This window comes from Osmerus eperlanus, chromosome 18 (genome assembly GCF_963692335.1).
Source record: "Osmerus eperlanus chromosome 18, fOsmEpe2.1, whole genome shotgun sequence".
NCBI lineage: Eukaryota > Metazoa > Chordata > Actinopteri > Osmeriformes > Osmeridae > Osmerus > Osmerus eperlanus.
Window position 1 is genome coordinate 1,713,280 of NC_085035.1, and position 10,399 is coordinate 1,723,678.

At 44.3% G+C, this 10,399-nt stretch overlaps 2 protein-coding genes across 3 annotated transcripts; both read right to left on the minus strand.

Annotated features, from left to right (window-relative positions):
* Positions 1 to 2,417: 2,417 nt before the first annotated feature.
* LOC134038758 (phospholipase A2-like) lies at positions 2,418 to 4,138 on the minus strand. Its single transcript, XM_062484310.1, has 4 exons — positions 4,058 to 4,138; positions 3,683 to 3,833; positions 3,154 to 3,287; positions 2,418 to 2,752 (listed from the first exon to the last, which is right to left on the minus strand). The coding sequence occupies exons 1-4, from the start codon at positions 4,104 to 4,106 to the stop codon at positions 2,634 to 2,636; spliced, it is 453 nt and encodes a 150-aa protein (XP_062340294.1). The 5' UTR covers positions 4,107 to 4,138; the 3' UTR covers positions 2,418 to 2,633.
* Positions 4,139 to 5,001: 863 nt separating this feature from the next.
* On the minus strand, positions 5,002 to 8,934 carry prkab1a (protein kinase, AMP-activated, beta 1 non-catalytic subunit, a). Of its 2 annotated transcripts, none has more exons than XM_062484309.1 (8): positions 8,791 to 8,934; positions 7,965 to 8,143; positions 7,661 to 7,830; positions 7,476 to 7,569; positions 7,272 to 7,316; positions 6,787 to 6,920; positions 6,535 to 6,603; positions 5,002 to 6,183 (listed from the first exon to the last, which is right to left on the minus strand). In XM_062484309.1, the coding sequence occupies exons 2-8, from the start codon at positions 8,109 to 8,111 to the stop codon at positions 6,174 to 6,176; spliced, it is 669 nt and encodes a 222-aa protein (XP_062340293.1). In that variant the 5' UTR covers positions 8,112 to 8,143; positions 8,791 to 8,934; the 3' UTR covers positions 5,002 to 6,173. The 2 variants fall into 2 exon arrangements, with proteins under 2 accessions (XP_062340293.1, XP_062340292.1); XM_062484308.1 differs by having other exon boundaries at positions 7,202 to 7,316.
* Between the last annotated feature and the right edge of the window lie 1,465 nt (positions 8,935 to 10,399).

Sequence of the window (10,399 nt, forward strand, 5' to 3'; positions counted from 1 at the left end):
TCAAGTCATTTTTGTAGTGTTTTCTTGCATTTTTCTATTCATGATCGATTAACAGAAAGAGAGAGTTACTCTGAAGAGGTGTTCTCTTGTTTCTCTGGTCGGCAGGAGAGATGTCCAAAATAATCTTTTACAAGATGTTTATGGCCCAGTTTCCCAGACATGGACTAAAGCCAGGTCCTAGACTAAAAACCTTTTCCATGCAGATCTTTGTTGAAATGTTCTCTTACATTAGGACTAAGTTTAATCCATGACTGGGAAACTGGGCCTTTATATTCAACTGATCGATTATTAAAGTTTGATGAACAGAGTATTTAAGCACAGGGTGAAAACATTTTGAAAGCTACTTGTCAGAAGTTCTATTGCCTGTTTTCCAAAGGGCTGTCCTATTTCCCTTGAATGTCGACAGACTTCAGCGTGCCTTTGTCTCCTTGCATCAGACATTCCAGCCCAGGTTCGCAGAGGACATTTCTAGGTTCACGAAAACCCTCTCCTCTGCCCTTCTGAGAATATCCTCCACCTGCCAAGACACGCCCCTTACATACGTGACCTTTCTGCTCCAGTACACTTATCCTTCAACATCTCCCATGTTCTCTTGCCAATGCTGTTACACCTCAGGCCACAGGAGTGTCAGTGTCAGTGTGTTATGGCTGTGAGCAAGGAACAAGTGGTTGGTAACCATGGCAGCGTTTGGGCCTGTGTTTACATGCCGAGGCGGAGTCCCGGTGTCAAGTACAGATGGGCTGGAGGGAGTTGTGCGAAAGTGTTGTGCTGCATTTCTCTTGTTCTCTCTGTTCATGACTCACTGCTCGCATGTCCTTTGCGCTGTCCTGTGTCCCAGTATGCCGGATTTTGTGGCTATCTGTCCCGGCCAGACCTGGGAAGCCAGCCTGAAACTACTACGCTTAAGTTTGTGTCTTCTTTGCTCTCACTCTTGTGAGGTTGTTCTGAAAGCATGAGCCGTCCAGACCCACTCCCCACACACAACATTCCTCTTTAATTTTTCAACTGGAGTGAATGAGAGGACCCTTTTTGTTTTCCTTAAAGATAAAGAACTTCTCACGCCGTGAGAATGTGCAGTGATTCACTGGCCCCGTCTGTAAACTTGATCACAGAAGTTTTTCCTGCTTCTCTCTCGCCTCCCTATGATACGGATACACCGCTGTGCCTGATGGTTGCCATGCGTGATTAGCATATCAGTAACCCAGAATGACCGCAGGGATTCAAAAAGCACACGAGAGAGACTGCAGTTCAACTCTGCGAGGCCTTCCAATCCCACCGTGCATTGCGTTTCCACAAGCACTTACAACTCCGAGACCAGAGACCCTTCCACACAAAGCTCGCAGCACAACAAGTGTATCCGGACCGATGCGGTATTATTCCGGTTTTCAGCCGGAGAGCCATTCGAATCCCATACCAGCACACTGTGTTCCCTCCAGAGCCTTTGTGAAGGGTTGGATGATGTCCCACAGCATGAGCTTCTCTCTCGGGCATTCATTCCTCCTCACCCCTTCAGCCAGCACAATGGCAGGGAGATTCTGTTGCGCTGGGAACAGTGTGTCTTTGTTGCTTTCCCCTGCTTTCAGGGGATGGGGGGGAGAGGGGGAGACCTGCCCTTTTATCAGGGAGCATCCGTACCTGAGGGGCCCAGGGGTCTTCCGTGGACCGCCCAGAGCAGGTCACTTTGTCTTTGGTGAAAACATCTTTATATGTCTCTGTATACAACACTGGGCTTGGGTCACAAAGGCAGTTTTACACAACCACACAAATACAGAGTCATGTAAGATATCTTGTGTGCCTAAGACTTTTGCACAGTACTGTATACGGACATATTACATAAACCTCGTCTACGGGGGGGGGGTTGCCTAGGTCACCAGTGCCGGGATGCTGTAAGCTGTCAGATATTTTCTTGCTATGGGACTTCAATTCTATCATGCAACAAGGAAGGATTTTCTTATAATAAATTGTTGTAGCATCCTATGAATATATTATTGAAGTGTGTTTATCACTTAAGCAAAGGATAGCGTCCATAAACGATGTCTGTGACGTCCTTCCACTGCGAAGTTCAAAATGCAGTAGCGCTCTCTTGTGGCGATTGTGTAAATTGCTTTAATTTTAGAAATCGGTTGATTTACGTAATTTTAGAAATGTGTTTACAATACTCTTAAATAATCTGACAGTATACCAGCATGATGCAATGAGTCTTTTTTAATTTATTGTTGGTAGACACCAGGGATATCTGAGGAGTAAATCTTCAGAGATTGACAAAGAGTGGGACAACAGTGAGTCAGCAGGGAGTCAGGTGGCTGAGCCGTGAGGGAATCGGGCTAGTAATCCGAAGGTTGCCAGTTCGATTCCCGGCCGTGCCAACTGACGTTGTGTCCTTGGGCAAGGCACTTCACCCTACTTGCCTCGGGGGAATGTCCCTGTACTTACTGTAAGTCGCTCTGGATAAGAGCGTCTGCTAAATATGTAAATGTAACAGTGAGAGGTAGATTTAGATGTCAAACTCAAAAGGCAAGGTAACATATTTTCTGGCTTGAGGGTCTAGTAAACTTCTTGGTAATTGTAGTTTTTGGTAATTGTAGTTTTTGAGCAAGTGGCTTGTCCGGTGACTAAATGAACTACAGAAACTTTTAATGACAGCGGTCGCTGGGAAGGTGATTGTTCTCAGGGTTGTAGCTGGCCGTGGCGAAACAATCGGCAGCTTTCCTGTCACAGTCGCAGATGAACATCTCACACTCATCGTTGTTGCCTGGGGAACACAGAGGGAGACAGAGAGAGAGAGAGAGAGAGAGAGAGAGAGAGAGAGAGAGAGAGAGAGAGAGAGAGAGAGAGAGAGAGAGAGAGAGAGAGAGAGAGAGAGAGAGAGAGAGAGAGAGAGAGAGAGAGAAGGAGAGAGAGAGACAGAAAGAAAGAAAGAAAGAAAGAGAGAAACAGAAAGAGAGAGAGAGGAGGAGGGGGTGAGAGAGAAACAGAGAGAGAGAGAGAGAGAGAGAGAGAGATACAGAGGGAGAGAGAGAGAGAGGGAGAGAGAGAGAGATGGAAAGAGAAAGAGAGAGGAACAGCAATGAGAAGCAGAACACAGATGCAGGTAAGTGTGGATTGTATCTGATGAGGCGGAGTCCAGTCCAGTTCTGTTTGGGTTCAACTCACTCTCACAGGTGACCTTCCTGGTGGCCTTGTCACACTTGTAGCTGTAGATCTCGGTGTAGGGGTTGTCAAAAATGGGCCAGCACTCGCTGTGCTGCATGGCATCAGTGTAACACTGGTCATGCACTTCACAGCACCTGGGACAAAGTACAGAGTCGTCACATTAGGGCGTAGGTTTCACTATACATGGGTGGGATTCAAAATACATGTCCCACAGGTTTTGAAAATGGCCAATGTGTGCCCCCCCCCCCTCCCCCTCCGCCCCCCACACACATACATACACAGTTTTTACGAAGACAATTATATAACGGTTAGGGCTAGGATTAGGGTTACCATCCTCAGTTATAAAAAACAAGCTGTCCCACCAGCATTTGAAAACAAAACCTACAGCCCTGCATCGCAAGATGAAAAGAATATTCCTTACGCTCTCTTACTCCTAAAAAGGTGTAAATGTATTTATTTGAATCATTACTATGTCTATGTACAACAAACAACAACATGGCTCTAGGGTCAGTAGCCCATGACCTCTGACCTGTCCAGATCATCCACAGGGGTCCCAGAACCCCCCTTGCCACAGTAGCAGCCGTAGTCAGTGTACTCAATCACGGGCCAGCTGTCAGGCATGGTGCACAGGATCATGTCTCTGAACTGCCACAGGGCTTTGTAGTCAATGCCAGCCTGGGCTACAGCACACACAAACACACAAACACACGGAAGATGAAGAGAAACAATGCAGCCAACCTTCAGCGCCACTTCAAAGATCTGAGGAGAAGCTTTTAGCGTCACCACCCCTGAGTTAGGTTTGTGGTGAGACTTGAATATCCTTTCTCCTGGAGCTGTTCACAGTAGTAAGTGTAAAAGTGTAAAATTGTTTTTTTAAATACAGTTAACAACATTTGAAACTTACCAACAGACAGGCAGAAGGCCACAAGTAAAAAGGCTTGGAGGGAGTTCATGTTGAAACGAGGTTCCACTCACCACTGTGACAGGGTGGTTTATATACCAGCCCTCTAGCCTTGAGACCTGTCCAGTACAATACTGTACATGAAGCAACGTACGTGGCGTACAGCAACATATGCACAGCCTTGAAAAAATCCCACACTTTAAATGAACTTCTGTCAAATGTTTACATTTCCACCCGCGGCCTGTTTGATTGGGTGCTTTGTGTTCCGGAGTCTTCACACTGGAACATGTCTCAATGTACAGGGAATGTCCCTGTACTTACTGTAAGTAAGTCTGCTAAATTACTAAATGTCAATGGCTTGAAGCATTTCTGTTTTTTGGGGGGCAAATATTTCTATCTCTACTTATAAAACTTTGATCCTTGACATACAAGTTGTTGCTCTCTTCCTAGAAGTATGATCCTGACCTTCACGTTAGAGGTTTTAATGGCAGAGGTCGTTGAGGACTGTACAAGTGTTTGTAATTTGCTTATTTTATATCAGTACATTAATGTTTTCAAATGATATGATGGGTTGTGTCACTTTTGCCAGGTCAAACTAAAGATGGTGTCAGCTTCCAACCTGTTCTGCTCCATCCAGTGTTTGTTCCACAGGTCAGGTGATTTTGTACATTTTACAATCTACGTCTTCTAACCTTGTGGGTCATGTTCTTTCAGATCAAAGACACAGCTTTCTACTACAGTCTACTGGCCATTCTCCAGTACACTGGTATAGATGTTTCATGATAGAGAAGGCTATTCATGGGCTGCTGTACAGTTCACATGTAGCTTCTAACAGTCACACTGTAAGTAGCATCTATGACTGAAGGTATTCCTTAAATGTCAAGTAAAACGTCTAATAAATAATAAGTGATTTTCTGTATCAGAAACTCAGAGAGAGGAAGCGTGTTTCGGTTCAATCATTTATTTTAGAAATAACATTTATCGTGCAACAAAATTAATTTTCATTTGAATAAAAACTCTGACACAAAGGGAAATAATTGACACAACAGCATGATAATCAGGTTCACATTGATATGTCCGCCTCCTTCTCTGAAGTACCGGCCTCCAACTCAAATATGGAATATGTTACGCAACACTGACGTTCTTATAAGAACCATCCTATTAGCTGTAACACCTTCCTAGACTGGTCCCTTAGACCAAGCGGACCACATGAAGAAGTCATGTCGAAAATATACAGCTACATAAATACTCTTCTATTATTAAAAGAAAATACTATTCAACATTGTGTGAAGTGCTAAGAAAATGGAGGTGGACCACATGAAGAAGTCATGTAGAAAATATACAGCTACATAAATACTCTTCTATGATAAAAAATAAAAATAAAAAAAACACTATTCAACATTGTGTGAAGTGCTGAGAAAATAGAGTTAAATAAGTGGCACAAAAGTATACAGATGTCACTTTGCCCAAATGTTAGCAGACATCAAGAACAAAAGACACTGAAGGGAGTCGGAAAAACTCGATGAAATTGCTTTCATCGCTAAGGTACTGCTAAAAAAGGCCCACAGCGGATCCAACAGTGTTGCTGATCTCTTATTTCGATCAAGGAACGTCTGGTTTGAAGTACATAAAGGAGTTCTTGTTGCGTAACACAGACTGACTGCCTCTCTCCAGTCTCTACCCAGCGATTCTCTCTCCCGTCACACTTCCTGTCTGTTCTCAAACCATCGTTAGAGTTCTGCCTGTTAGCTAACACAGCCCTCTGTCTCCTACCCTCTCATTCTACAGCTGAAGCAGGGGCTACTAAACTATATACCGTGTATATATACACATATATATATGGTATATATATATATATATATATATATATATGTGTGTAGACAACGGTTCCTTAAAAGAAGGAAAAGGCAGGCTGAGTAATATTGAAGTGATTGAGTGAGGTGAATCTCTAGTGAGGTATATGTATGTGCAGGTGCTGTGGGGTGTTGGGTTTGCCGTGAGGGAGGGAGGGGAGGGGGGGGGGGAGGGAGGGAGGTGGGGGGGAGGGAGGTTCATATGGGTTTGTACAGGAGGGTGGTCACATACTTCTTCTTGTAGCGGTGAGTCGCACTCAGCACCATCACACCATCCTGATGGAGAGAGGTAGTAACAGAGAGAGAGAGAGAGATAGAAGAGAGGGAAGAGAAAGAGAGAGACACAGAGAAAGAAGAGAGGGGAGAGAGAGAGAGAGAGAGAGAGAGAGAGAGAGAGAGAGAGAGAGAGAGAGAGAGAGAGAGAGAGAGAGAGAGAGAGAGAGAGAGAGAGAGAGAGAGAGAGAGAGAAAGAAAGAAAGAAAGAAAGAGAGAATAAGTAACAAGTTGTATTTCTAGCAAAGCACCACTTTGGGAACCTATTCCATTACATCTTGCCGACTGGGAAAGTTTCCGCAGTCTTCTCTCAGCAAGTCTGAAAGAGTCTGTCATCTTTAGTGTTTGTCTCACCTTGATGGAGAGAGCGTACAGGTGGCTGAGCATGACATGGTTGGGTTCAGGGAGCAGAGCGGGGTCACACTGAAAGCAGCAGGAGAAAGTGCTCGACATTAAAAACACACATCTCCTAATGGACGTCAAATCATTTCGAATTAATCTTCATCCGGGAGCAGGTCTCAGCTATTAAGGTACAAACTAGGACAGAACTGACTAGTCATGAGTTGCTAGGCGGAAAAGCCGACAGCAAAGCAGCTGTGGACTCACAGATATCCCTGTGTCCTTGTTGAGGATGACCTGCAGCAGGTGAGGTGGTAGAATAGGAGGAGATTTAAACTTCTCTTCCTGTTTGGGGACATAAGCCTCTTGATGATACGGTCCCGGAGGGGAACTGGAGAGATCTGACTCAGCAGAAAAAAAACATTTTAAAGTTAATGTATGAAAAGAGAGTCAACATGACTCTGTCTGAAGTTAATGATTAGCTTTGACAACTCCATGCACATATTTCTTCTTCCCCTCCCCCTATGCAGCTTTCCCATGCAAACCACTGTGTCAGATAAGAACCATACGTTTCTACGGAAACAGAGAGAGGCAGGAAGTCCTCTGAATGCTTTAACCACGTGGTCAGTATAAATGTGACCGGTCAAAGGTCGTGTTAAGGGACATGAGAGAGTGCGCTGACCTGACATGTCGGAGCATTTCTGGGAGTCCACCATGAGCGCGTCAAACACCTCAAAGTCAGTTGTCTTCACCTGAATGATGTTGTTGACGGTACCCAGTTGATTGGTTACAACAGGCTGAGGGTAGCGAAAAAACACGAGATCATCGTGTTAAAACAATAGTAACTGTACATCAGTTAACTGTAAGTCAATTATTAGTTAAATTATAAAAATTGTTCATGTCCACAACTGCCAAAGAGGCACAAACGATTCCTTGTTCAGAAAAAATGTGCATACTTCAGCAGGGTCGTGGGTCCACTGCCCATCTACATAAAACTTATACTGATGTTCGCCTTCTGGAAGATCCACGATCGCCACAAAGTTGTTCTGACTGTTGGGTCACACAAGACAACAATTACCATGTTATATCCAACCCCTCTTTTTTCTCCCTCCAAAGCGAAACCACATACCGTCTCCCTCACCTCTTTATCAGAGGGATCTTGTTGGCCCAGTTGTTGAACGACCCAGACAAGAAAACCTCCTTTCCATCTCCAGTCCAGCGGAAGACCATAGGTCTGTCCAGAGTCGGGCCTTTGTCGTCCGCCTCCAAGTCCTGACGCCACGCAAGAAACTCCTCTTTTTCCGACGGCGCCTTTGCGTGCAGGGTATAAACGTTTCAGGAAGAAAAAAACACTATAAATAAGATTTATCTTGATTAAACAAGACAGAACCCCGTACTGGATGGGTGATCAATGCTTTCTGTCATCATTAGCAACTGTGTCTGACCTTGATGTCCTCCCCATGGAAGATATCGGCATCCTCGGGGCTGTCCATCAAGATCTTGGGTCTATCGCCCTCCTTAACCCGACTATCCCGCCGGTGACCCTTATCTCCCTGACCCATTCCAGCCCTCTCGCTGTTGGTGTTTCCCATGATGGTCGAGCCGTTGCACTGAGTTAAGATCACTGTTCGAACAGAAGTCCGAAAACCAATTTAGTTCTATCGACACAATGAAGATGAAATAAATTTACTAATACAATCGCGTTTCTCCCGGTAGGAGCAAGCAAGCTACCTGAAGCTAACTAAGAGACTCATAAAACTACACAATTAGCTAACGATATTGGCTTGCTAGTAGTATACAGTATGTAGCTCTACAGCTGCAGTACTGTTACTGTAGTTGTAGTAGCTGTTCGCTACTGTAGTTTGATATACAAGCTAGCTAACGTTGTTTTACATTCTAATTTCTATCCTATCACACCCGTACTGTATAACGGCATACTATTTGTGAAAGGGTAGGGCAGTCGGCTGGCAATGTGGTTAGGTAGCAGTGAAGCAATAGACTTAGTGCTAGCTAACTAGGTTATATTTTAATAATGGTCAGCTTAGCAAACTAACTAGCTGGCCAATACTGTATTCATTTTCTTGACCACCAAGTTACCAGTGGTAACCAATGACATTATAGTTGGCTAGCTAGCTAGATGATGGAGGCATAACAGTACACACTGTAACTAGCATTAGCTGACACGATGGATTCCTGTCTTGAAAGCCTCGGCATCGCTAAAACTACATTAGATGATGTATACAGTTACACAAAGAATAAAGATTTGGGTACCTGAAATTAAATTCCAATGTACGCCACATAGGCCTACGATGTTTTCATTTTGGATATCCGAAATTACAGTAACAACTTTCACATCGTCATTGCAAAATGCCCCGCCCACACCATCCTTTCTGCTGCTGATAAACTGATAAATCTTCGTTTCTGTTTAGATAAAGAAGCGAACGGACTTCTTGCTCGGGTAAACTTGCATTTTCTTGAGCCTATCCTAATGTACAATGCAGACTTAATTTACACATTGAGTGCAACAGCTTGATCAGAAGGCAATTAGCCTAACTCGTCTACGTTGTCACTGTGGGCCTTTAACCATCCAACGTGTCTGTAATGGTTATACGTTCATTTATAATTTGAAGACGATGCAAAGTCATATCTGTTCAGTGTTTACTGACAGAAGCGCAATTCATCTTTATTATCACTAGATGGCAGTGTAGACTCAAGCTTTTTGGAACTGGCTTGAGCCAGCGTCATAGCGAAATCCATGTTGAAAGCCTATTATACAATTGACAACTGATTGCTGTTTTACCATATATGTTGTGTAGTCCTTATAACTATGCAATAGATTCAGCAAGCATTTTAGAATATATATTTTGCGTTTTTGTTTCTCTACAGTTAATAGGCAAGAAACATGAAGTCACACAGAGGACACTTACCGTTATAGGTACTGGTGCTGTTGATGGATTAGCATATTTTATACCATGGCTGTCAACAGCTTATGAAATGTCTTACAGTCTCAGTAACCCCCCTCCACACACACACAAACACACATTCACACACACACACATACAGGCACACATGCACACGCACACAGACACACACACACACACAAACCCCGTCGGTTGCTGTTTGCACTGTCTGAGGGAGTACTAGATGTGTCAGGATGTGAAGAGACCATCTGCCGGGAGACTGCAAATTGTCATCCTCTGCTTTTCATCCTCTCGCTCTCCATCCACACTCGCCACACCACCACCCCTTACTCATCGACCTGCATGTCCGCTTTACACACACACACACACACACACACACACACACACACACACACACACACACACGCAAACCCACCAGCGCGTTCTTTGCCGCGTAAGCATGACAGGAAGCTTCATCTCATAACGAGGGGCCAGATTCGACTTTCTCAGACCACGTGACTTCCACTGAGAAGGGTGCTGTGTAGCTGGACTAATTATTACGAATCCATCTAGAAAACCGTAACAAACACAAGTAGATGTCCTTTGTCTAGAATGTCAGGACCCGGCCCTGATGAAAGACTGAGGCACTGGCCTTTGCTGCGTCACACTGTGCCACAGATGTCCGCCCGCATGAGGTATCCAATTAAAAAGGAAAAGTCTGTCATGACCCTAAGGCCAACATTACGAAATATTGAACTTCACTTTGTACTCTCATTTTCAGCCTGCAAATTGACTCAGTGGACGCGGGGGCGAAAACCCCAGATCTCTGTTAATAATCATGTGAACTGGTAATCTGATGATGTCAAGTTCTCATTAATTGCCATGTCAAAATGTGCTCTAGAAGTCTTAGTCAGGCAGTATCTGCTTGACTGCTTGCCTTGTTTTGTGCTGTATATAGTGCGTATCCCACACCACATGCT